At 38.5% G+C, this 27,904-nt stretch overlaps 1 protein-coding gene across 2 annotated transcripts; it reads right to left on the bottom strand.

Moving 5' to 3' along the window:
* Positions 1 to 957: 957 nt before the first annotated feature.
* gpd2 (glycerol-3-phosphate dehydrogenase 2 (mitochondrial)) lies at positions 958 to 27,548 on the bottom strand. 2 transcript variants are annotated; one of them, XM_054783051.1, is made up of 18 exons: positions 27,448 to 27,548; positions 22,949 to 23,055; positions 20,034 to 20,202; positions 17,913 to 18,037; positions 17,729 to 17,826; positions 15,532 to 15,695; positions 13,594 to 13,758; positions 13,372 to 13,516; positions 11,510 to 11,703; positions 11,306 to 11,440; positions 11,053 to 11,228; positions 8,572 to 8,703; positions 8,347 to 8,505; positions 6,610 to 6,722; positions 6,472 to 6,550; positions 6,307 to 6,405; positions 5,924 to 5,936; positions 958 to 2,354 (listed from the first exon to the last, which is right to left on the bottom strand). In XM_054783051.1, the coding sequence occupies exons 2-18, from the start codon at positions 23,048 to 23,050 to the stop codon at positions 2,287 to 2,289; spliced, it is 2,136 nt and encodes a 711-aa protein (XP_054639026.1). In that variant the 5' UTR covers positions 23,051 to 23,055; positions 27,448 to 27,548; the 3' UTR covers positions 958 to 2,286. The 2 variants fall into 2 exon arrangements, with proteins under 2 accessions (XP_054639026.1, XP_054639019.1); XM_054783044.1 differs by lacking the exon at positions 5,924 to 5,936.
* Positions 27,549 to 27,904: the final 356 nt, after the last annotated feature.

Genomic DNA, 27,904 nt, shown 5'->3' on the forward strand with positions numbered 1-27,904 from the left:
CCATACAAAAGTCAGCAACTCTTCCTTAAACGATATTGCAGTGTTTTAATACCCAGGTAGCAAAGTGGCCCCCGCATTGCCCTCTGTGTTTGCACACCCCTGAGTTAGATTTAAGCACCACCAGCTGGGAAGGTGCTCCGTTGGGGATAGTTTGTGGGGGAAAAAACAAGCTGATAATATCTTGTAGGGGCTGCAATTAAGGATTATTGTCTCAGTCGAGTCATCTGAAGCTCGTTGTTTCGATTAATCGAGTCATGGACTCGGCCCTAGGCCAGGGGTGCCCGACCTTTTTCCAGCGAGGGCCACATACTGGAAAATGAAAGGATGCAAGGGCCACTTGATGCTAAGAAGTTAGATACAAATGAAGAAAAACACTGCATCTCAGCTTTGTGATACACAGTAGGTGAACAAGCCTATCAGGAGCATCTACTTCGCTTTTTGATGGTTTTTCCCTTTTTTTTTTTGCAGCTGTCTTAAATTGTTAAATAATCCTTGTAAATGTTATTGTCATAATATTATGACTTTACTCTCATAGTATTTGGACTTTATTCCAATCTTATAACTTTTTCCCTGACCTAACTTTCCAAAAATGGCAACTTTTTCCTCATACTGTTACACCCTTACAAAATAAAATAACATGTTATTTCGTGTCTGCTTTAATTGTCTAAATCTTCTTTCTGTAAAATTATGACTTTATTCCCATATTTTAACTTTTTTCCCAACCTAATTTTCCAAAAATTGTTGTTTTGTTTGTTTCTCACAATATTACGACTTCTTTCTTTAATATTTCAACTCTATGCTACTAAAATGACATTATTTTTCCTCATATTATGAAATTGCAACTTTTTTCTCTTAATATTTTGACCATATTCTCACAAAATGACAGCTATTTTTTTCTATTTCTGCTGTTGTTTTTAACTTTCCAACTATTTAAATTTTCATTTTTTTTCCTCATAATTTGGACTTTATTCTCGTAACATTAGAACTTTTTCCCCAAACTGATATTCCAAAAATTCCAACATGTTGTTTTTGTTTCTCATAATCACGTTAATATGCTGCTGAAATGATGTTATTCACATATTTGAACTTTTTTTCCCCAACCTAACGTTCCAAAAATGACAACTTTATTTTGTTTTGTTTGTCATAACATTACAAGCTTTAAAAAAACAAACATTTCAACTCTGTGCTACTAAAATGAAATTTTTCCTCATAATATTACAAGTTTATTTTTGTAATATTGCACCTTTCTACCATTTCTGCTATTTTTTTGTTTTTTTACATTTTCCAACTATTTCAGCTTCTCGTAATTATGACTTTATCCCCATAATATTTGGACTTTATTCTCGTAACATAAGAACTTTTTCCCCAAACTAATTTTGCTAAAATTCCCAAATTTGTTGTTTTTGTTTCTCATAATGTTACTTTAAAAAAAAAAGTTAATATTTCAACTTTATGCTGCTGAAATGATGTTATTTTTCCTAATACTATTACGTCGTTCTTGCAAAATTATCTCTTTTTCTTGTTAGATTACCACTTTTTCCTCTTATTATTTGGACTTTATCCCTGTAAAATTACTGCAGATTTTTTCCATTTTTGTTGTTCATGTTTTTTTTTTTTTGTTGGGTTTTTTTTTAGTTTTTCTTGTTAAATGATATTTTTAGAAATGTGCTGTGGGCCAAAAACACCCAGCTTTAAGCTGCAAATGGCCCCCGGCCCACACTTTGGACACCCCTGCCCTAAACGGACCAAATCAACATGAAGCAAACAAACAGTCCGGTAAATATCAGAAGAGAGGAAAACTGACTACCAAAATAGTTGTGGATGAATTGGATAATGGATGGCTCATCGATTAATTGTTGCAGCCTAACAGCTTGTAACAAGTGGAACTGATTGCATGTGTTCCTTCCAGGACAGTAAAATAAATTCAATGAAGCAGTACGTGCACGACAATCAGCGTCAGTATGAAAAGCAGTGTTAAAAGTGGGTACAAATATGAGCGCTGTGCTAAAAAGATGCTTTAAATAGATACATTGTGCGCTGTGGAAGAGTGGAGGCACCTGATGCTGAGAACCAATCAACACGTAAAAACAAATCTCCATCATTAGACTCCGTTTCACCCAAAACACGCTTCGAGAGCGGCGGCGGTTTTGTTGTTGATTTGGCCAAACTCCTGCCGCCGTCTCCCTGATTGCATTGTCATTCAGATGAGCCTCCGCAAAGGCTGGGGCTCAGACTCCGCCCCCGCTGCGGTCCACCGTCACGGGGCCCCGCTTGTCCAGAGTCTCCTCAGCGGACTTCATGAGGATGGCCAGGCGGCTGTCGGACACGTGGCCCTTTTTGACGGCGCTCATCAACTGTTGGACAGACAGCACACGTTGGAGGAGACCACGTCTCGCTAAAGCTAATCCCGACCACCTTCACACGCTTGCGTCAGCCCAACACCGGTTCAGTATGTTTTTTTCCCCCCCTAACGTGATAAAGCTGGACTTGGCTGGACGTGATGCTTTGACAACCTCCATCTTCGTTTGTCTTAACCAATCAGTGACATGTTCGTTTACATCCGCGTGTCCATCGGATGCAGCGTGGCTCGCTTTCTTTGGAAGCTCATCAACAGCAACTACTTCACCCCCAGCTCATTTTGTAGTTTAGCATACAAAGACATCAACAATGCACTACTCTTTGGCATTAAACCGAAGTTACAATTTAATTTAATTGAACAAAGTAAGTATTTATGTCCTCTTATCCCTAAATCCTTATGGTTTAAAGCTGTGGTGCCCAAAGTGTGGCCTGGGGCCATTTGTGGCCCGTGGCTGTTTTTTTTTTTGGGCCTGCGGCACATTCTGATCATGTAATTTTATGAGAAAACGAAACTAAACAATCATTTTACAAGAATAAAGTCCAAATATTAAGAGAAAAAGTCATCTAACAAGAAAAACTTGTAACAAGAATAACGTGGTAATATCAGGAGGAGAAATAACATCATTTTAGTAGCATAATGTTAAAGAAAAAAGACTTCTTTTTTTTTACGTCGTAATATTATGAGAAACAAACAAAACTTGTAATTTCGGGGACATTTGGTTATGGAAAAAGATATAATGTTATGAGAATCAGGTGCAATTATTATTGGAATACAGTCATGATTATGGAAAGTAATTTTACGAGAATAAATTCAAAATATTAAAGTTGCAATTTTATGAGAAAAAAGGCATAATATTATAAGGAAAAATACTGTACTTTTTGGACAGTAAGTTTGGGAAAAATTATGATATTATGCAAATAAAGTCCTAACTTTATGAAATCAAGATTTACAAGAAAAAAGTTGAACGAGTTGGGAAAAAAAACCCAGCAGAAATGGAAAAGACAGCTGTTAACGAATAACGACAAAATATTGAGAAAAAAGTTGCATTCTAACAAGAAAAAAAGGCTCAATTTTATGAGAATAAACTTGTAATATTATGAGGAAAAATAATGTCATTTTAGTAGCATGGAGTTGAAATATTACAATAAAAACCCATAAGTCAAAACAAGCAAAACAAAATAAAGTTGTAATTTTTGTAAATGGTAAAAATAAACTAAAAGAAAATAATGAAACAGCAAAAATGGGAAAACAAGATTTTACAAGTAATGTTACAAGAATAAAGACAAAATTTTAAGAGAGTAAATAAGAGAAAAAGTAGGAAAAAAGTCGTATTATGAGAAACAAACAAAAAAAACAAATTTTGGGAAAATTAGGTTGTGCGAAAAACTGCTTTTTTATGCTTCATTTTAAAAATAATCAAACACACAATCAGTTTCTGTTTTGCACTGTGTTCCCTGACTGCACCCAAAATGAACCTCAAACCGAGGTACAGCACAGTAGCGAACCGTGATTATGACGCACCGTTACACCTCTACTAACTTTTAGCTAATGTTTTTTTTTTCTCTGGAACATTTTGTGGATGTTCAGTTTCTCTCTGCTAAAATAAAAGTCTGCATTGTTCATGTCTTACATACTTTCAGCTGGTGTTGAATCATTTGTTTCCCCCTGTTGGTGAGTGTGAAAGTATGTTCACACCACACAAAATGAGCTACAGTTCCATTAAGACGACCAAAGGGTTCAGGTGTGAAAGCAGCCTCGCTGATTAAGCTCCACTGTTGCCTGCGTCTCTTTCGTTCCACTCTGTTCCATTGTCTCACCAATCCCGGGTCTTCCGCTTTGAGCTGGAGTTTTTCTGGCATAGTGGAATCTTGGTAATTAATCCGTTCCAGAAGGTCTGACTCGAACCGGATCAGATTTTCCCATAAGAAATCATGTAAATGAAAGGGATAAATTAACATTGATGGTTACTTTTACCTTCATTGAATCGTTGCTTAAGACAGGGATGTGGCAGCGAGACACACACGGACACCACTTTCATGTTTTGCTATGAGTTATTTCTTGAGTAGTGTTTCTCACCTCAAGTCTCTGCTTGTCTTTTCATCGCGGCTGCAAAATATCCCAAAATGGAGCTAAAGGAAGTTGCAAGTGCCAGCATTTTGATAAAGAAGGTGAGAAACACGATTGAATTCAAGGAATAACTCATGGCAAAACAGGAAGGTGGCGTCCGTGTTTACCTTGCTGCCACATGGTGTCTTTGGCAACAATCACGTCTTGAGTGAAGGTAAAAGTAACCTTAAATGTTCATTTATCCCAGGGGTGTCCCGAACTTTTTCCACTGAGGGCCGCGTACTGAAAAATCCAAAAATGCGGGGGGCCACTTAAGCCAACCCCTTAAAAAATAGCCTGCATCTCAGCTTTATCGGTGACAAAGCGTATTATTAGCGTATTATTATTAATATGAACCTTTTCTACTTACATTTTGTTTCCCATTTTCTCCATGTTAATTATTTCTCGTAATATTATGACTTTAAGCTCATATTTTGACTTTTCCCCAACCTAATTTTCCAAACATTTCAACTTTATTTCTTGTTTTGTTTGTTTCTCATATTACGACTTTTTTCCTACTTTTTCTCTTATTTACTCTCTTAAAATTTTGTCTTTATTCTTGTAACATTACTTGTAAAATCTTGTTTTCCCATTTTTGCTGTTTCATTATTTTCTTTTAGTTTATTTTTACCATTTACAAAAATTACAACTTTATTTTGTTTTGCTTGTTTTGTCATAACATTAGGACTTTTTAAAAATGTTTTTCTTTTATACAGTATTTCAACATTATGCTACTAAAATGATGATATTTTTGCTCACAATATTATTTAATTATTGACTTTTTTTCTTGTTAGATCACAACTTTTTTCTCATAATATTTTTACTTTATTCTTGTAAAAGTGTTGATGTTTTTCTCATTTTTGTTCTTTTTTGTTGTTGTTGTTAAATTATATTTTTAGAATATGCCGAGGGCCAATAAAATACAGCCGCGGTCCGTGAACGGCACCCAGGCTGCACTTTGGACACCTTTGAGTTATCCCTTTCACTCCTCATTTATAAGCATTTGGAATAATTTTCTGCATGTAAAACTATGATAGCAAAACTATAAAAGCATATTTGAGACTTGTGGGTGACTTCCACTTCCTGTTTCCATGTATTAGCAGGCTAATAGGATGCTAACAAGGACGTTTTGTCATTAAAAACACAGCTGGACTCACACATTGTGTTAAAAACACGACAACACAGCGCCATATTGTATGCTAACCGGAAAATTTTCGACGTCAACTGAAAAACACGCCAACCTGGGACGTGGGCTAACCCAAGTTCTACTGTATCTTGACGTTCTGGAATATTTCTATGACAAGCAGCAGCAGTTCTACTGCTGTCGCCCAGCCTGGTGCAGCTTTATCACTTGGTAGACCCGTTGAGTCTGGTGAGTTCTTCGCCTCCAGGTCGAGGTAGCCACCAGAGCAGTGAAAAAGGGCGTATATTTCAGAGTTAAGGACTGTCCACCAGTACCTGCTTGGAGTCTCTAAGTCAGCCACGAGCCGGTCGGACACACGGGCAAGAAACAAACAATGACATTTAGCCACAGAAAAATGCACATGTTCTCAAAAGGGAAAAACATCTGCTGCCCACTGGAGGGTCTAACCAGATCGCTCACGCTAATGAAGACAAAACTCATGCTCCCTCGTAATGACCCTTTCCTCCCCAAGTGAGAAAGTAATTTAGCAATAGCGCCCCAGCCCTCATTATCCCAGTCACACTTCCTAATTAGCGTCATCCGTTGGAGGAGAGTTCACACCTACAGTCTCAGGTGGACAAGCACCTTTTCTCGTTTGTCTTTTCTCTGCCGCGAGGGGAAATAGGTATTACATGCACAAGCGCTGGTCATCACATACCTGCAGGAATTCACCAATTTCAATCTGTCCATTCTTGTTGACGTCCACCTCATTGAGGATTTCATGGAGCGCGTTCTCGTCTATGTGGACGTTGATGCTCTGCAAAGAGAACGTCGGGATCAAGCGCCGAAGACGAACCCTGGTCTCTGGGAAGCGGGAGCTCACCTCCAAGACTTGCTGGACGTCGACAGTGGTGATGAATCCTTTGCTTTCTTTGTCAAACTTATGGAAGCGCTTCTTGTACCTGCCAATCATCTAGAGCTGAGTCGGCGTCACTTTTCGTGGCCAGAGTGATTTGAGTACCTTGCTACTTCCTGGTTGTCCAGATTCATCTCGGACGTCTTGGTCAGCTGCTCAGAACGAGACCGGTAGCCCATCTCGTGGTACAAGAACTTCTTAGCTGCTTCAAGCTCGGCCTGATTTGAAAAAAAAGGCAGCTCCGATTAAAGTACAATATTACAGGTGGTCCTCGGGTTACAAACGAGTCCTGTAACTAGGCTGTGATGTAAGCTGAGTTTGAGTGTAAGTCGGAGCTTATACCTAAATCAGGGGTGTTCAAATTGCAACCCGGGGGCCATTTGCAGCCCGTGGCACACAAAATAATAATTTAACAAGAACTACAACTAAAAAAACAACAGCAGAAATGGAGTAAACAAAGTATGAAGTAGTATGTCGTATGAATTCTTGTGTTAAATGATGCCAATGTGTCAAATAATGAGGTTTGCGCATTTGGAAGTGAGACCTGAAAGCAGTTTTGGACGGCTCTGCATGCTGTGTTTTACAGAGTTATTTTTAACACCGAGTTCCATTGACGTCAAAGCAACCCGGACTCCCTTATGTGGGCATGCCGAGGCAAACGCTGTAGGCCTACCCTCCCCTGGCTCTGGCTCGCTCTGCTCTGTTGACCGTGCTCCCAGGAAATGTTTGATCGGGGGTTCGTAAAGAGGCAGAAGTGGTTGGAGTTGCTGATTCCTGGCCAGCAACAGAAAAATATGCTCATCTGTCAACGGCATTTCACACGGGACTGTTTTGTGAACATGGGCCAATACGAAGCTGGACTATCCGCCAAACTGTTGGCGTCTGGTTGTCTGACGTCTCTCCTACGTTACTTGGTCGTGTTGAAGAGTCAGAAGAGCAAGCTGTAAGTAACAATTTATCCGTTTCCTAACTGTGTCTATTTTGTGTAAGTAATCGGTCAAAAGGGGTTCGGCAGCTGTCCGCAAGTCCTCAGGAGCACTTGGGAGTGTGACCAATCACAGCGGAGTGGGCTCGGCGGGAGGCGTACCTGGAGGAGGGCCGTGGGTGGTGTGAATTAAACAGACCTTTTGGCCTTTTTTCTGTCTACATGTGTTGCTTTACAAAATATCAAAGTGGTAAAGTCACATTATTTCATTTTTCAGTATGTGGCTCTCAATGGAAAAAGTTTGGGCACCCCTAACCTGAATGACACCTAAATGAACTCTTAAGTCACTTACACTCTACACGGAACACATGAAAGACATAAAACACAGTCATAAAAAGATGAAATATTTACTCCGTTCGCCGTCTTTTGATCCCTGTGATTGTCTTGCAGGCCTTCTTACATTATCCTCTCAGATCTACTTGTAGCAGCGCATGGAGTCCATGACCCCTCTAGCATTCATTAGCATTCAATCATCTTTATCCTTAAAGATGGTTGCGACAGTCGAGCGGTCGGGACCAAAAGAGCAGCTGATATTGGTGGGCGTGTCTCCTCTCTTGTAGCTTACGTTTTTTCACTTCCATGGTGATGGCTTTCCTTTTCTTTGGCGCACTCCCTCAGTGTGGCTGAGGCTGTGAATACTTATCGAGTGACTCTACAGACCAAAATGACACTTTAAATTAACTTATGGGAGCGTGTTCTTGTACCGAGGACCACATGTAGTAGTACACTTTAGACACACACACACACACACACACACACACACACACACACAGCACTGACTTCCTAGAAAGGCCAAGCGGTGAGTAAAACTCCCCATCAACTTTTTTCAAGATAACCCAATTTCTTGTTTTTTGTACCGTCTTGCGCTCCTGGCTCCAGCCCAGCTCCTTGGCCATGATATGCACGATGCGCGGAAGAGCCTCGTCGGCCGCCTGTACATTCAGGAAGCCCAACCGCGTTCGCCGGGCGATGACATCGATGGCGGTGCAGGCGTATTCCTTGATGGCATAAAGAACCTGCGAGGGGAGGTCAGTTCATGTCAGAATTCTTTCTGGGAGTTGGGAAAGTCGATGTCCGCTTACCTCAGCCTCAATGTAAGGAAACTCAGATACAAGTCTTTTTCCGACAATCGGCCATCTTTGCCCTGTGACCAGCGCCATCTTGGCTACGTCATACGCCTTCCCTCCGTACGTCGAAGCCAGATGCTGAGCCACCTGAACGCAGACAAAAAGATAGAGTTTGTACATTTAACTGTCTGAGAGCAAATGTGCAGACCAGTCAAGGTAGCTCCTGAAGGATCGATTTCTTTGTCATGGCGTTGTCAATGTTTAAAGACGACAGGACAGCCTTTTACTATTCAGATTGCTCGCTTTGCCCGTCATGCGAAAGGTCAAACACTGTCCAAATATCAACAATGACCTTTTAAAAATATTTGGAACGTCTTTAATGAGGAGTAAGTAGAGCGCAGGAGAACTTTTTCCACCTGAAACACGCTAATTGTTGCGTGTGTCTGATGTGAATCAATGAATCCTGTGGACTTCATGCCATTGATGAATTGTTCCGCACGCAAGCGCTGCATGTTCCAAGCCGTTTGTGGAACGGAAATGTCAGCGCTGTTAATGTCAGCACCGACGTGTCAGGCGGAAGCAGTCAAAGTGTCTTGACATCAGGATGCGTCTGGAACTGTTGGCCCGCATCAGAACATTACAAAGGAGTCATGAACAGGTCAAAACTTGAGTTTTTTTACTGAATCTAGGCTCCTTTTAGTTAACTCGTTCACCCCTGCTACTGCTAGCAAAATTAAAAGAGGAAACCAGGCAAGTGTAATTGCATTATTATCATATATTGTAATATATTAGAACTATAATTGTACTATTATGGTACTATTACTTACTTTTACTGTAAATGCATCTATATACTGTAAATGTATTAGTCCTCTGGAAAATGCACATCTGCTGCTTGCCTCAAATCTACTCTCCTTTCCCTTTCCTGCCCGATCTGTATCATGGGTGCTCGGCGAAGACTCAAATTTCACTGACTCATGGGTACTTGCCGAAGACTTAGGTTTCACTGACTCAAGGGAACGCGACAAAAAAGTCAAAAGTTTCACTGACTCATGGGTATTCAGCAAATATTCGATGTTCACTAACTCAAGGTTACTCAACAAAGACTCGATGTTCACCGACTCACAGGTGCTCTACAAAGACTTCAATTTCACTGATACACGGGCGCTCGGTGATTCCTGGAGGTTCACTGACTCAAACATTGGATGTTCACTAACTCAAAGTTACTCAACAAAGACTCAAGGTTCACTTACGTATGGGTGCTCGACGAACACTTCAGTTTCACTGACTCACGGGTGATCAGTGCTGACTGCAAAGACTCAAGTTTGACTGACTCAAGGGAACTCAACAAAGACTCGAGGTTCACTGACTCATGGGTGCTCAACAAACACTCGAGTTTCACTGACTCACTGGTGCTCAACTAATTCTTGGGTTTCACTGACTCACGGGTACTCAACAAGCACTCTAGTTTCACTGACTCATGGGTACTCAACCTTGGAGAAGACTCGAGTTTCACTGACTCACGGGTACTCAACAACAATTCGATGTTCACAGACTCACAGGTGCTCAGCAAAGACTCAGGTTTCACTGACCTACGGGTGTCTGGCGAAGACGCAGGTTTCACTGACTCAAAGGGACCCGACAAAGACTTGAGTTTCACCAACTCATTGGTAGGTTCAACAACTCACTGGTGCTTGGCGAACACTTGTGTTTCACTGACTCACAGTGCTGGACGAACATTCGGGTTTCACTGATTCGCGGGTGCTTAACAAACACTCGAGTTACATTGACTTGAGTCAAAAGACTCAAGGCTCACCGCCTCATGGGTGCTTGACGAGCACTTGGGTTTCACTGACTTGTGTGCGGCAAATACTCAAGCTTCATTGACTCACGGGTACTCAACCTCAGTGAAGACTCCAGTTTCACTGACTCAAGCGTACTCAACAAAATTCGATGCTCACTGACTCAAGGGTGCTCAGTGAATACTCGAGTTTCACAGACTCACGGCTTACTCACACGTGCTCGACAAAGACTGCAGTTTCACTGACTCACGGGTGCTCGCTGAGCAACTGCAGCTCGGCTGCCGATTTTGTAGTGCATGTGCAGAGAGGCACATGAACTTTGTGACAAGCGACCCACTTCACTTCAGTGAGTGACTCATAAGAACTAGAATCAGTAAAAGTAAGTTTCCCTTCACTGCATCTCCTATAGCTGGGCAGGAATTGAACATCCGCCTGAAAGTCATCGGTGGTTACCACCACACCACCAGGGCATTTCAGGAAAAAAAGCTGAAATACTGAACGTTAGAAGGTTAGAAGCTATCATACAAGCATAAAGCGGAGATGTTCGCTATTGAAATTTCTAGGATGTGTTGAACTACTTTGGATTTTAATAAACAAAAAGGTAAATAATATAAAAGTCTAAAAAGTTCCGTGGAAAACGTTTGTACACCCTTGAGCTAAGGTGGAGTCAGCTTGAAAACAAACAAATGTTTCTCACTTCCTGCTCTAAGCCGTAGTCTTGCACCAGGCGGATGTACAGCGTCGGCGTCCAGCCCTTGGCGCCCTCCAACATCAGACCAACAGTCTTGCAGGTCTCAGCTGGGAGGGTGTGTGCTTTAACGGCAGCATCCAGAGTCTCTTCAGCCATGGATCTATATGTGGTCCATTTACCACCTGCACAAAACAAGTGGAGCTTTGTTAAAAGAGGACAAGGAAGCGCACGACATTCCTACGTAAAAAGGCTAGCTGACCTGCAATGGTGACCAGTCCGCTGTTACTGAGGCTGACAATGTGGTTACGGCAGATGGACTGTGTGTCTTTGGAGTTAGGGTCCGTCACCAGGGGACGGATGCCACTCCACGCCGCCAACACGTCACCTCGCCTCACTGCGGGATACAAGCTTTAGAGTTCTGTGTGACGCTATCGACGCTACATTACAGAGCTGACACCCATACCTTCCACATCGGGGCTGAGGTAGTTGCGGACCTCGCTCAGGATGAAGTTGATGTCATCTTCCCCGGGGATGGGATGGGCTGTCACGCTGGTGGGTGTGTCCGTGGTCCCGGCAATAGTCATCTTCTCCCAAGGTAGGAAGAAAATGACTCGGCCATCGCTTGTGGCTGGATCCAACAGGCCCATGTTGTCAGGACTGTGTGACCAAAGAGATCAACGAGAAGTTTAAATACATTGTTTTTGGTGCCTAACTGTTTCCCAACTATATTAGTGCGTGTATGAATGTATAAACAAGATGCATTAACTTACATTTCTTTGTAGAAAGGCACTTATTAGTCACTAATATTACCTAAATGAAGCATTTTAAAGCACAGGAATGGCTAAATGAACTAAAATACAAATATGAGGTATTCTGAAGTTGCCTTCAAAGACATTGTGATGGCACTGTGAGGCACAATAATCAACACTAATACAAGCTAATACAAGCTAAAGCAAAGCTAAAACTCAACTCTGAAGTCCCGATGTCACTTCCTGTCCACCCCGGAACACATTTACAGCAACACACACAAGCAGGAGTCTTATTTATGTCTTATTTTCTCTTTTTATGTCTACTATATTGAGTAAAAGGAGTGTAAAGGTGACCATAGGGGTGTTATTTCATGTCTAGAGGGCTCTATAATGTTAAAAACCGTATTTAGAACAGGGCTTTCCAAAGTGTGGCTCGCAGTTGTTTTTTTTATTGGTCCGCAGCACATTTCAATAATAAAATTTAACAACAGCAAAGATGGAAAAATCAGCAGTAATTTTACAAGCATAAAGTCAATATATTAAGAGGAAAAAGTTGTAATCTAATGATAAAAGTCATAATATTAAGAGAATATAGTAATATTACAAGAAAAAAATCAGTTAGTAGCATAACGTTGAAATAGTACAGTTTTTTTTTTTTATTTTAAACATCATAATATAAGACACAACACAACAAATAAAGTTGTAATTTTTGGAAAATTAGGTTGCGGAAAAAGATATAATGCTACAAGAATAAAATAAAAATATTATGGCATAAAGTCATAAGAACACGGACAAGGAGAAAGTTGAAATAGTTGGAAAATTTAAAAAACAACCAGAGAAGAAATGTGGAAAAAAAGAGTTGTAATTTTACAAGAATAAACTCAAAATATCACGAGAAAAAAAAGTTGCAATTTTACAAGAACAAATTGGTAATACCATGACGAAAAATGTCATTTTAGTTGCATAGAGCTGAAATATAGAGCCGAAATATTGAAGAAAAAGACCTTCTTTTTAAAAAGTTGTAGTATTATGAGTAACAAACAAAACAGCATAAAGTTGTCATTTCTAGAAAAATATATTGGGGAAAAAGTTACAATATTATAGGAATAAAATAATAATGTTATGTGAATAAAGTGATATTATTACGACAAGAAAATCTGCACAGATTATTTAATATTTGGATAATGTAAAAAAACAACAGCAAGAATGGGGGAAAAACAGAGCACATTTTCACAAAGATGAGATGCAGTTTTTTCTTGAAATGTATTTAACGTCTTAGCATATTTACAGTACATGCGTGGCTTTATGAAATATCAAAGTGGCAACGTTGCATCCTTTCATTTTTCACTATGTGGCCCTCGCTGGAAAAAGTTAGGACACCCCTGATTTACAAGGTTATAAACAGGTTTTCTATGCGCTAACAACAAAAATCTTCCATTTATAACTAAGTAATGCTACTTCCCGGAAATTGACTTTATCATGGTCGGGTCTGGAACCAATTAACCGCGATAAACGAGGGATTACTGTACTGTGCTCAAGTGAAAAAAGCTGAAAAGATGTGTGTCAGCTATATTACCTATAGTAGCCAGGGATGACGATGTGCACGCCGGCACTGGGCTGGCAGATGTTTGCGCTTTCCTGGTTATCCATCTTCCTCACTGAGTCTGTGAAGGGTCCGGTTGCATTGATCACACACTTGGCTTTGACATCAAATTCCTCTCCTGAAACAGACAATCACTACCGGAGGTCACGTGACGGACAGTAGTGCAGCGGCATTCACGCCAGCAACCTTTCCCACCTGTGAGCACGTCCCGGCAGCACGCACCACACACTTTGTCAGCGCCGGTCTGTGGGTCCTTTTTCTTCAGCAGGTGAACCACCTCGGTGTAGTTGGCCATGGCAGCGCCATAACGGGCAGCGGTGAGGGCAATGGCCAGGTTCATACGGGCATCGTTGTGCTGCCCTATAGAAGGAAATTGTATGTAGGCTTTCCTTAATGGGTCTAAATATAGTGTGGAAAGAAAGCAGCGTAGTGACTCTATCACCAAGCTACATAAAATTCATAGAGGGCACATAGTTTGGCTACAGGAGGGGTGTCCAAAGTGCGGCCCGGGGGCCATTTGCAGTCCGCACCTTGCTCGCATCTTCTTCCGCTGAGGAACACATACGTAAACAAGATGGCACATCTCTTGACATACACAAGAGTGTTTTGAACGCATATTGTTTTGAAAAGCCAAACTCGTTACTTAATTGTCCAGAGCAACTAAGCGGAACTATGTTCTTCATCACAGAAATCTGACCAGAACTGGACTGAGGAGACCAAGCTGTTAATGGACTACAATGCTGATCGGGATGTCATACAACTTCATGTCAAAAAATCCAAACTACCCCTTTCAAGAAAAAAGGAAACAAATTTTAAGTTAATAAAAAAACAAATAAAATTGTAATTTTACGTGAATCAAGTCAAAATAAGTCAGCTGTAATTTTACAAGAATCAAGTAATAATATTATGAGGAAAAATTAGTGATGAAATGAGTTGCAAGATTAAAGAAAAAATACATAAATGGTAATATTATGAGAAAAAAACAAAACTAAATAAAGTTGTCATTTTTGAAACATTGGGGTGGGAAAAAAGTCATAAAGTCAAAATATGGGAATAAAGTCAAAATTATGAAAATAAAAATTACAAGACGAAAGTTGAAATAGTTGGAAACTTTACCAAAGAAGAAATGAAATGAAATGAAAAAAACAGCTGTAATTTTATGAGAATAAAATCAAAATATTGAGAGAAAATTCATAATATGAGGGAAAAAAGTGTTGAAAGTTGGAATATTATGAGAAATAAACAAAACAAGATAAAGTTGTCAAAAATTAGGGTGAAAAAAAAGTCAAAACATTGCAGGAATATAGTCAAAATATTATGGGAAGTCATAATTACGAGAAGAAAAGGTACTAGAAGAAACCTGAAATATTTGGAGAATGCAAAAAAAAAAAAAGAACAAAGAGCGAAGTTGATACTCATAATAAGCTTTTTCACAAAGCCGAGATGTCGTTCTTTTCCTGAAATATCCAGTATATAATATCTTAGTGCGCTTTACAAAAATATCAAAGTGGCCCTTGCATCCTTTCATTTTTCAGTATGCGGAAAAAGCCTGGACACCCCTGGTCTACAGGGAATAGGACAGCAACCAAGACATTTGTTGTCGAGTCTGTCCCACCAGCGGCGGTGGTGCTCCCCTGCAGCTCCACGCCACCCAAGAAAAGGTCAGACTTGGAAATGTCACAAGCATGATCGGAGCAGATGGCATAAATGGAGAAAAAAAAAAGATGTGCAAACCCCACCTCTCTCCTGCCTTGGAGCCAAATATGGTGGCAGAATGTGAGACACTAATGTGCAGCAAACCAACCTACATTATGGGGAGGGGGAGGGCTCCAAATTCTACCTAAATGCGGTTGTAAGTCTTCACTTATCAGATGACAGTTTTGTATCTACGAGCAATCATTGTCATTCGGAAGGGACGATACTTCTCACAGTCACATGGACGCTCACAATGCGCAAAGGGAACAAAAAACTTAATCGCTGCCCAGACGACAACGTCCTTGCGGCCTGTGCCAGTGGAGATGTGACAACTGCAGCTGCTTGAATAAGTTTTACGTGGCCATTGCTACTCGAGCATTTCTCGGAAAACAACAAAATAATGACACAACTCCACTTGAAAGGTGAGTAAACGCTCACCATCATAGTAGACGATGGCTCCCACCAGCTTGTCCTTCTTCAGCATGGGGAAGAGCTCCAGGGCTTTGGTCTTACTGAGCATGTAGCTGCTCTTTAGGCACTGGATGCCGGCAACCAGGTCGTACATCTTGATGCCGGCCCAATAGTAAGGCAGCTGCCACCATCTGGGGAAAAAAACACAACTGAGGCCATGCAAAAGGCTTTCTTAAAAAAAAAAAAAAAAAAAAAAAAAAAAAAAAAAAAGTGGTACTTGTCCTCTGCAGTGAAACTGTGTTTTGAATATGTTGTACACAATTACACAATGTACGTGACTTTGTTGCATCCTGTTTTCATGTGCACACACTTGTGGACAACGCATGTGTATGTCCTCAGTCTTTAGAGCAGGGGTGTCCAAACTTTTGTCACTCAGGGCCACATCCTGAAAAATGAAATGATGCAAGGGCCATCTGCATATTATCTACTTTCCCATTTTGGCTCTCGTTTTTTAATTGTCCTTCAATGATCTTCATACATTGTTTACATAATATCACGACTTTACTTCCATAATATTTTGACGTCATTCCAATAATATTGTAACTTTTTCTCCAACCAAATTTTCCAAAAATGACAACTGTATTTTATTTTGTTTGTTTCTCATATTACACCCTTAAAATAACATATTTTCTGTTTAATATTTCAACTCTACGCGACTAAAATGACAGTATTTTTCCATATAATATTACAAGGTTATTCTCGTTAAATTGTGCCTTTTTTCTTGTTATAATACGCCTTTTTCTCTTAATATTTTGACTTTATTGTCGTATTTTTTCGTAACTTTATTTCCATAATATTTTGACTTTATTACCATAATATTCTGACTTTTTTCCCCAACTTAATTTTCCAAAAATTACAGCTTTATTTTGTTTTGTTTCTTATATTATGTTTTGAAAAAAAAACATTTTTTCTTTAATATTTCAACTCTATGCTAATAAATGCTAATAAATGATTTTTTTCCTCATAAGTTTATTCTTGTAAAATTGCAAAAAAAAAATCTCATTAGAATACAACTTTTTTTCAGAATATTTTGATTTTATTCGCTGTTTTTTTCCATTTATACTATTTCAACTTTCTTTTTGTAAATTTTCTTCTTGTAAGTATGACTTTATTCCCATAATATTATAACTTTTTACCAAACCTAATTTTCCCCCCCAAAAATTATTTTGCTTTGTTTGATTCGCATAATATTATGACTTAAAAAAAATAACATTTTTTGTTTACAATTTCAACTCTATGGTACTAAAATGACATTATTTGTCCTCATAATATTACAAGTCTATTCTCATAAAATTGCCACTTTTTTCTCGTTACAATACGACTTTTCTCATAATATTTTGACATTATTCTCATAAAATTATTATCATTATTATCATTATTACTTTTTTTTTTTTTTAATTTTTTTTTTTTACATGTCCAACTATTTCTTCAGTTCTCGGGATTATGACTTTATTCCCATAATATTCTGACTTTTTCTCGTAACTTTTTTACTTTTTCTGGAATTTTTTTCTCAAAATTTTTCAAAAATTACAACTTCATTTTGTTATGTTTGTTTCTCATAATATTTAAACTTTACACAAATATTTTATATAATATTTTAAAGAACATTTCTTATATTTAAACATTATGCTACTAAGATTGCGTTACTTTTTGTCATAATACTACAAGTTTATTGTTGTAAAATTACAACTTTTCCTTGTTAGATTACACCTTTTTTCTCTTAATAATTTGACTTGTAAAATTACTGCTGATATTTCCATTTCTGCTGTTAAGTTTTTTTTGTTGTTGTTTTTTCTAGTTCCTTGTTAAATTCTATTTTTAGAATCTGTCGTGGGCCAGTATAAAAAACAGCCCCGGGCCACACTTTGGACACCCCTGCTTTAGAGGGAAACAACAACAGTGTCCATTTTGAGTTTTCAACAATGCGGTCAAATGATGAAAATGTTTAATCAGATTAATCACAGGGTTGCTGTGGATTAATTTCGCTGGATCCTTTTTAATCTTTATTAATCGTGTTTCATTTAGCATGAGCAAAGAGGCTCAAGAAAGCAAAGAAATGCCCTCTCTGCAGAGTGCATTAACATTTTTTTAGTAAGATTAATAACAATGATGGATTAATCTGCATTAACGTGCCAATGTTGACAGCCCTAGCTGCTGTACGTACTTGTAAACAGGAAGCATGATGGGGAGCGGCGCCGACAGGTGAGGTGCAATCTCCAGGAGGTTGGCTCGCTCATGGAGGGCCTCTTTGACCATCATGTACTGTTGCAGGAGAGGAAACGACACGGCAAGGATGAGCAGCTAAACAGGCAAAGGAGAACTGAGGAGAACGAAGCCAAATTCAGAACCTGCTCGTAGTCCAGTTTCATGATGGCCTTCTGGAGATAGCGGACACCGCCGTGAATGAGCTTGGTGCTCCGGCTGCTCGTCCCGGAAGAAAAGTCGCTCCTCTCCACTAGAGCGGTCTTTAGGTCTGAAAAGGACAGAGAAGAATAATCTATATACAGGTGGTCCTGGGTTTACGTTGGTCCCAGGGTTCGTACGCTCGAGAACTAAATTACAGTGCAGAAGGTTACGCTATGCAATGTCAGGGGTGTCCAAAGTGCGGCCCGTGTCTGTTTGTTTTTAGCGGCAACTGGAACATTCTGAAAATATAATTTAACAAGACAAAAAAAAAAATAAACCAACAACAACAACAACAAAAATGGAAAAATCAGCAGTAATTTTAGAAGAATAAAGTCAAAATATTAAGAGAAAAAAGTTGTAATCGAACAAGAAAAAGTTCTAATTTTACTATAATATTACAAAGAAAAAGAATGTCATGTCAACAAGGTCAAGTTGAAATATGAAAGAAAAGGACCTAATATTATGAGAAACAAACAAAACAATGAAAAAAGTTGTCATATTTGGAAAATTAGGTTTAGTTTAGTTTACTTATGTTACGAGAAAAATATTATAGGAATAAAGTCATAATTACGACAAGAAAATTTACAAGAAGAAAGTTGAAATAGTTGAAAGTTAAAAAAAAAAAAACAACAGCAGAAATGGGGGGAAAAAAAGCTGTCATTTTACGAGAAAAAAGTAAAAATAGTAAAGACAAAAGTCGCAATTTTACGAGGATAAACTCGTAATACAGTGTTCCCTCGCTACATCGCAGTTCACCTTTTGCGGACTCGGCCTTTCGCTGAATTTTGCAATTTTGCATGTTATTTTTTTAACAGCGTATGAACGCGCTTTGTGTTCTGCGTCCTTGTGGTGTATTAGAGTTATGTATCGGTGCTCTGTTGTATGTTTCTGTTATTGTATTTACTACTGCCACCACTAAAGGGCGCTGTGTACTCATGTGAGAGTTGAAGACGTGTCCAGACTGTCCAGTTTGTCTCAGTATGTCACAACAGTCCTGTTTTCTATTCCTCCAAACAAAGGTACCTTTAGTTGTATCAAGCATTAAAATGATCAAGGAACTGAAGAAACAAGGGTGGTGTAATCATTTTTTTCATAACTGTAGGTGAAAAATTGCTCATTTTTCCCATTTTTCTTGTTTTTTTTTCCAAATATTTCAACTTTCTTCATGAACAATCTTTGCAGATTTTCTTGTCATAAAATTATGACTTTATTGCCATAATATTTGGACTTTATTCACATAATATTATTACTTTTCCCCCAACCTAATTTTCCAAAAATTATAAATTCATTTTGTTTTCATTTTTCTAATATTGGAACTTTCAAAAAATAACTTCTCTTTAACATTTTGTCTCTGGGCAACTAAAATGACATTATTTTTCCTCATAAAATTATGAGTTTATTCTTTTAAAATTGTGATTTTTTTTCCTCATAAGGATACAACTTTTTTCTCATCATATTTTGACTTTATTCTCATAAAATTACAGCTGTTTTTGTCCATTTCTGCTGCTGTTGTTTGTTTTAATTTTCAAAATATATCAGCTTTCTTCTTGTAAATATTCTTGGTGTAATTATGACTTTATTCCCATAATATATTAACTTTACTCTCATAACATTATAACTTTGTCCACTACCTAATTTTCCAAAAATTACAACTACATTTTTTGTCTCTCATAATATTATCACTTTCAAAAAATATTTTTTTTCTCTAATATTTCAACTTTATGCTACTAAAATGTTATTTTTTCACCTGAATATCTTGACTTTATTCTTGTAAAATTACTGCTCATTTTTCCATGTTTGCTGATGTTTTTTTTTTTTTTTTCTTGTCAAATTATACTATCAGAATGTGCTGCGGGTCACAAATGACCCCCGTGCCGCACTTTGGCGACAACACAAACACAACACAAACAGTTAGTGGTTTGATCCTGGGCTTTTTTTTTAAGACTGTTTCATTTAATTCTTGTATTTTGTGTTTAATTATTGTATTTTCTGTCCTTCGTGTGTCCTGTGTACAGTGCACGGCACTCAAGGACCACCTGTAATGAGTCAAATAAGGCTCTTACTGCGTGTGGCGGCGTCTAAGGCACATCCTGCACCTGTGGCTCCACCTCCGACCACCAGAACATCAAACTCGGTTTCTTTCAGCCGTGTGAGTTGGCCCTGCCGAGAGGGAAGCTCGTCCGCAAAGGGAGCCTTCAGCTGCGCTTCTGCTGCCACGTGCGCTAACCGTGCCTGGATGTGATGCACACACACACAATAGATCCCACAGACTCTTGTCTTAGTTTTAGACTCTTACATCTAAAGGCATGTTAAATGGTGTGTAATTATGATAGGAAATATCCAGCGATGAAGCAACACTTCACTTGAGGTGAATGACACATTTGCAGCACACTACAAACACCCCTCGTGGTGGTGCAGGTTTATCAATTCAAGCGAGCTGACGCATGCCATTAACAATGCCGACACATTAAGACATGGGTGTCCAAAGTGCGGCCGCTGCTTTTTTTTTTTTCTGAAAATACAATTTAACAGGAAAACTAAATGAAACGAAATGGAAAAATCAGCAATAATTTTACAAGAATAACGTCATAATATATTGAGGAAAAATAAAGTCATTTTTAGAAACAAAACAAAAAAATCAAGATTTGATTTTTTTTTAATTAGGTTGGGGGGAAAAGTTATAGTATTATGAAACAAAAATTCACAAGAAGAAAGTTGAAATAAAATAAAACAGAAAAGAAAAAACAACTCTAATTTTATGAGAATAAACTCGTAATATTAAGAAAAATAATGTCATTTTAGTAGCATAGGATTGAAATATTAAAGAAAAAACATACTACTTTTGTGAAGTCATAATATTATGAGAAACAAACAAAACAACATTAAGTTGTAATTTCTGGAAAATTAGGTTGAGGAAAAAGTTATAATATTACATGAATAAAGTCAAAATATTATAGGAATAAAGTCAAAATTATGAGAAGAAAATTTACAAGAACAATTTGAAATAAGAGCATAAACTTGTGATGTTATGATGAAAAATATGTCATTTTAGTAGCACAGACTTGAAATATTAAAGAAAAAATATGTTAATCTGTTCAAAGATGTAATATTATTGGAAATAAACAAAATAAAATAAATAAATAGTTGGAAAATAAAAAAAAAACAGCAGAAATGTAAAAAACTGCTGTAATTTTACAAGAATAAAGTCAAATTAAGAGAAAAAAGTCGTATTCTAACAAGAAAAAAAAGTCACAAGTGTACGAGAATAATTTATAATAATAATTATGAGAAAAAATGTCATTTTAATAGCATAGAGTTGCAATATTAAAGTCTTTTTTCATCGTCATATAATGAGAAACAATGAGAAATAAAGTTATAATATTATGGGTATAAAGTCATAATATGATAATGTTATTTTTCCTCCTAATATTACGATTTCTTTCTTGTTAGAATACACCTTTTTTCATGTAATAATTTGACTTTATTCTTGTAAAATTACAGCTGATTTTTCCATTTTTGCTGTTGTTGTTACTTTTTTTTTTTTTTTTTTTTTTCTTTTTAAATTGTATTTTTAGAATGTGCTGCAGGCCAATAAAAAACAGTCGCCGGCCGCAAATGGCCCCCGGGTCGCACTTTGGACCCCACCGTCCCAGCCGTTACTTTTGGACGTCAACATTGGCGTGTTGTGATGTGTCATAGTTTTCGAGTGAAGTGTTGCTAAAAACAAAATCCAGTCTTGATGTAATTAGTAGCGAAGTGACACAGTACACTGAAGGTGGGAGGAGGGAGGGGGGGATGCTGGTACGACTTGCTGCAACATGCTACTTATCTTTGCAAAACCCACAAAAATACAAATCATCGCAGTCATTCATGTCCTGCATTTGATTAGCGAATGATTTTAAGGAATAATCACAACAACAACGATCCCCCTCTGACATCAGGACGTGCCATTTCACCTCTAATGAAATATTTATTTACTTTTTTTTTTTTTTTGCTGCAGCTTTAATGATTGCATCAACCAGGCTACAAGCAAACGAGTACATTTGACTTGCAAATGCCAGCCGGCTTTTTGCAATTTGCCGCAGAAAACCAGACCATGATATCATCATTGTCTCTCTGTGATGATGCGTACGGACAAACGCCGACGCAGAGTTAAATGCTGGGGATTAGAATTACTGGGATTAGAGGCATGCATGATTACAGACTATTGTGGAAATTCATCAGCATCGGCTTTCTTGCTTACCGATCCGGGCTTGGTGGGGCGGGCGGCGACGGGCAAGAGAGGACGTTATTGCAACGGGACAAAAACAAAGTTGACGTTAGCACGCACAGTTAAATAAAGGCTGGCATGTAGCTTTGTGGGGGTTCAAATATATATATATATGCTGGGGCGAAGGTCAAGGAGGGGAAACAGCTGCTTTGACATGTCAAGAGGCTGGACATTGCTACCATCACCCAAGAAATGCCCCCGTGCCTCCTCACTCCTGGAAGATATAGGGCATGTTTGTTTATACAACATAAGGCTGTAGTCACCTCAGCATTAGCATAACCTTGGGTGTTCTCAAATGGGAGATTTTGATCCCAGGAAGTGAACCTGGGGAGGGAACAGGAGCTTGCTAATAATGCTTCAAGCCGCTTGGTTTATTGCCTCACGTGGCAACAGCACATGAAAGTGGCCTGCGGGAAATACAGTATGCCGCTCTTCCACAGCCACACCTCAGAGGACTCAACCAACAAGTTACACTGTTACATGTCATTGTGCCTCGGCTGCCGGGAGGCCAGGAAGCGGTGGAGACGACCATATCCTGGCTGGCAAGTGCCCATAGGAACCACGGGTTCCGAGCCAAGAACATCCTAAAGAGGCATCAAACACATTCCAAAATCCTGACAGGACACGCTCTGGAAGACTGTTTCTAGTGCAAGTCACATAAATATTCAGGTGAGTGCAGCGTCTCAAGTATTTCTTTTTGCAACTGACCTGCTTCTTTCTGTACTCGATGAGCTGCGACAGGCCAAAAACGGTGGCGACGGCCCCGCCGCCTACAATGGCCGTGCGTTTGACGGCCTTCCTGAACGCCATGGGACCTGCGGAAAGAGCAAAGTGCAGCGGAGTGACGGATGTTGGTGACGTCAGGGTTAAGAGGCTTGGATGGGACGGACGATCGTGTGGAGAATAGCATATAACAGACCTGCAACAATGAATGAATCAATGTTTCATTGATTATCCAGTTAATTCACAACTATTTTCGTATGCAATTAATCATTTTTTGATTTAAAAATGTAAATATCCTCTGATTTCAGCCTCTCAAATGTGCATATTTTTTATTTCCTTAGTCATATCCATGAAATTTGTGACCATTTGTGGCCCGCGGTTGTTTTTTTATTGGCACCGTGGCACATTCTAAAAATATACTTTAACAAGAAAATATTATGGCAATAAAGTCACAATTACGAGAAGAAAATTTACAACAAGAAAGTTGAAATCGTTGGAGTAAAGAAAAAAACAACAGCGGACATTTTTAAAAAAAGGAATTTTATGAGAATAAAGTCCAAATATTATGAGAAAGAAGTCGTAATCTAACAAGAAAAAGAATCTCAATTTTACGAGAAAAAGCATATATTATTTAGAAAAAAAGAATGAAATTTTAGTAGAATAGAGTTGAAATATTAAAGAAAAAATATGTTGTTTTTTTTAAGTCGTACAAAACAACAAATAAAGTTGTAATTTGGGGAAAATTACGTTGTGGAAAAAGTTATAATATTATGGGAATAAAGTCAAAATATTATGGGAATTAAGTCATAATATTACAAGATGAAAATTTACAAAAAGAAATTAATTTAAAATAATTATTTAATGCAATTGAATGTAATTTACTGTATTTTACGAGAATAAAGTCAAAATATTAGAGAAAAATGTCATATTCTAATGAGAAAACGAGGTCCGTTGGGCTTGAGGGCTATTTGCGGCAAAAATTGAAAAATCAGGAGCAATTTTAAAAGAATAATATTGTGAGCAAAAATAATGTAATTTTAGTAGCATACTGTAAAGTTGAAATATTAAAGATCAAATCCTTATTTTTTTATGTAATATGAGAAACAAACAAAACAAAACAAAGTTGTAATTGTAGGAAAAAGAGGGTGCAGAACAGCTTTAAATTAGGGCTGTCAAAAATAGAGCTTAACGGCGGTAACTAATTAATTTCATTAATTGCGCTCTAATTTTTAGCGTCATTAATACATGCGCATCACGGCAGACGGGAGCCACATTAGCAGCCACGCAGAGCCGCTCTTAAATAACTTTATTCTGACCTGAACACATCAACAACAGTGCAATTCCAACACCATATATGTATCTCCAACTCACAAACACGTCTCTAGTCCCTCAGACCAACGCGAGATTCATTCATGGACGCTCTGAACATCACAACGTCTTTATTGTGCGTGTATGTGTGGTCTAAATAAACAGAAAGACATAGAAAAACAGTAAGTATAAGTGAAAAATATTCTTATTACTCACTAACCTAACGCTTACTGCGGAAGTACAGTTGGCTGCATTTGATTATGCTTGTCAATCCAAGAAAATACATCTACTGTACACCCACAACCTGTGGTCATCTTAAGTAACGTGGTGTCTTTAAACGCAACCCTTCATGGCGGACATGTCTGTATGGTGGTGTTGCGTTTTGTACATTTTGCTCTCGTAATTATGACTATATTTCCATAATATTTCGACGTTATTCTTGTAACTTTTTCGCAACCTAATTTTCCCAAAATGACAACTTTATTTGTTGTTTTGTTTCATAATATTACAACTTGAAAAAAAAACCATCTTGTTTTGGTCATATTTCAACTTTATGTGACTAAAATGTTCTTTTTGTTCTCATAATATTATGGTGTTATTCTCGTAAAATTAGGAATTTTATCGTTCGATTAAAACTTTTTTCTGTTAGTATTTGGACTCTGGTAAAATAACTGCTAATTTTTCAATTTTTGCTGTTGTTCTTCTTTATTAGAATTTTTACAATGTGCTGTGGGCCAAAAAAAACCACACTGCGGGCTGCACTTTGGACACCCCTGCTGTATACAGTATATATATGTGCGTGTGTATATACTGTATGTATGGCCAATTTTCTTTTTTAATCCAACGTGAGTCAAAAAGTTTGCCCACCCCTGCTCTATTTGCATCCCGTCTGCAGTCCGTGCTGGTGTCGTGTCCTGGGAGCGACATATGCCGCTGCAGACGCTTATGCATTTTAATAGAACACGGCTTCAAATAGCGCAAATGTCAGTTTGCAGCAAGCAGATGACTTGAGGTGCTCATGAGGTGGACGGATTCAGCGAGTATAGCCAGAAGTATTTAACACATACAATGATGAGTCCATGGGTGGGCGCTTCCACAGTGTCTCATAGGGTGATAATAAATTCCTGTATGTGCACCTTTTGTCCCCAGAATCCACATCAAAATGCGATGGGTTTTTCCCTGGTCCGGGCATAAAATATCCTGGATATTGGTTTTATATTTTTCATAATCTCCTGGGGCCGACATACTAACCATCAGGCCACTGTGCGACTAAATTCTATTTGGACTAAATAAATAATCATTTTCGGACCAATTAAAGGCGCGGTACATAAGCTGTGCCCAGCGTAACACACATGTGCGCGTGCACTACTGTAGTTACGTTGTTGTCAGCTAATGACGGTTTAGCTACTAATGCTAGCGATCATTGACTGTATAGCCGAGCGCACGGGTGTCCAAACACTTTCCAGCGAGGGCCAAACAGTGAAAAATGAAAGGATGCAACTTTGCCACTTTGATATTTTGTAAATATGCTAAAAAGTTATATATATTTCAAGAAAAAACTGCATCTCAGCTTTGTGATATCGGTGAAAAAGCCTATTATTAGTATCGACTTCGCTCTTTCCTCTTTTTTCCCCCTATTTGTGCTGGGGTTTTTTATTTTCAACCACCATATTTTACTGTTGGCATGACGTTCTTTTTTCTGAAATGCAGCGCTACCTTTACACCAGCTGGAATGGGACACACACCTTCCAAAAAGTTAAAACTTTTGTCTCGTCGGACCACAGAGTATTTTCCCAAAGGTCTTGGGGATCATCAAGATGTTTTCTGGCAAAATTGAGATGAGCCTTAATGTTTTCGTCTTGGAACCATGCAGGCCGTTTGTGCCCAGTGTCTTTCTTATGGTGGAGTCATGAACACTGACCTTAACTGAGGCAAGTGAGGCCTGCAGTTCTTTGGATGTTGTTGTGGGGTCTTTTGTGACCTCTTGGATGAGTCGCTGCTGCGCTCTTGGGGTCATTTTGGTTGGTCGGACACTCCTGAGAAGGAGCGGAACCACTGTTTCATGTTTTCCCCATTTGTGGATAAAGGCTCTCACTGTGGTTCGGTGGAGCCGCAAATCTTTAGAAATGGCTTTATAACCTTTTCCAGACTGATAGATTTCAAGTTATGTTTTAACAGCGGCGGCAGTCACTTTTCACACCAGGATTTTTTTCACCCTTAATAAAAGGTTTCATTTAAAAACTGCATTTTGTGTTCAGTTGTGCTGTCATTGACTAATATTTAAATTTGTTTGATGATGTGAAGCATGTTTTAATATTTTTTGTTTGAAAAAAAATGTATTTCGGAGACAAAGCCATCACACTGCACAGTGGTTGGGAATCGTAAAGATGAAGTCATATTCAACTGGAATATAAATATTACCTTGCCTCAGGTGCTTAAATGTCCAGCTAAGGATGTCTGCGTATTGTGCAAGCGTCCTTATTCTTTCTCCAGTATCCCAGGTTACCTCAGATCCTTGAAAACCCATGTTACCAGCTCCTGCTTAATGGCCAGCATGGCTTTCACACCTTGCATTGGCTTCTCATTAATGAGGTGTTTGATGGCCGAAAAATGACAATAATTGGGACAGTGGAACTGCTCTATGAGAAAGGCTGGACAGGCACACGTCTTCAGTCACTAATGGACGAGTGAGTGCATCTGATCAAGTCAGTGTGGTGAAACGGACAGCCCCCCTCCTCTGACATCAGCCAGCACACTCACTGTGAGTCAGCAAGGAAGCAAGGACGATGTGATCTGTTTGATTTCCATCTACTATTGTGGAGGTGACAACACCAGGAGAGCATCTTGAGCTGACAAGAAGCCGTGGATTCCAAGTCTAAAACAGTTTGGTCTTTGCGGAGGAAATGCAGCCATGAATAAAGACAGTTTTAAGTAAAAAATGAATAAATGTATATGAATATATACAGACGCTGAAAACGTTACAGGAAGCCCTGTCCCATATAAGGGCGATAATAGCACGTAATAGCTGCATACAGGAGGTTACGCGAAGGTGGTGTCACTGGCTATACAGGAAAAACTAACCGACGCTTTTGAACAACTAACGTGTTGAAAAAAAAACAATATATTTCAAAATGTGTAGATATGACAGGGTGACAGCGGAGGCGCTTTCCACTTACAGGATTTGTGGCTTTGTGTCGGCTGAAAAGTCGCGCGGGGCGATGCAGGGCGGCGACGGAGGACATCGGTTGCTGTCTGAGCCTGTTGTTTGACAGCTACAATCCAGGAAGTGCAGCGCGGCTTGAGTGACGTTGACGACACCCAATCAGAGCCCGTGCGCGAGGGTGGGGGTGCGCAGGACCAATCACATTCAAAGGCGGACCGTGTTGCCTTTGCGTGACGTAAAGCAGGCTTACACCAGTCCGCCGCCAGCTGTCGTCTTCAGCACAGAAAATCTAACCTGAATAATGCAAAATGTATTATATTATATTATATTATATTATATTATATTATATTATATTATATTATATTATATTATATTATATTGTATTGTATTATATTATATTATATTATATTATATTATATTATATTATATTATATTATATTATATTATATTATATTATATTATATTATATT

Source organism: Dunckerocampus dactyliophorus, chromosome 1 (assembly GCF_027744805.1).
Source record: "Dunckerocampus dactyliophorus isolate RoL2022-P2 chromosome 1, RoL_Ddac_1.1, whole genome shotgun sequence".
In the NCBI taxonomy this organism is placed as follows: domain Eukaryota; kingdom Metazoa; phylum Chordata; class Actinopteri; order Syngnathiformes; family Syngnathidae; genus Dunckerocampus; species Dunckerocampus dactyliophorus.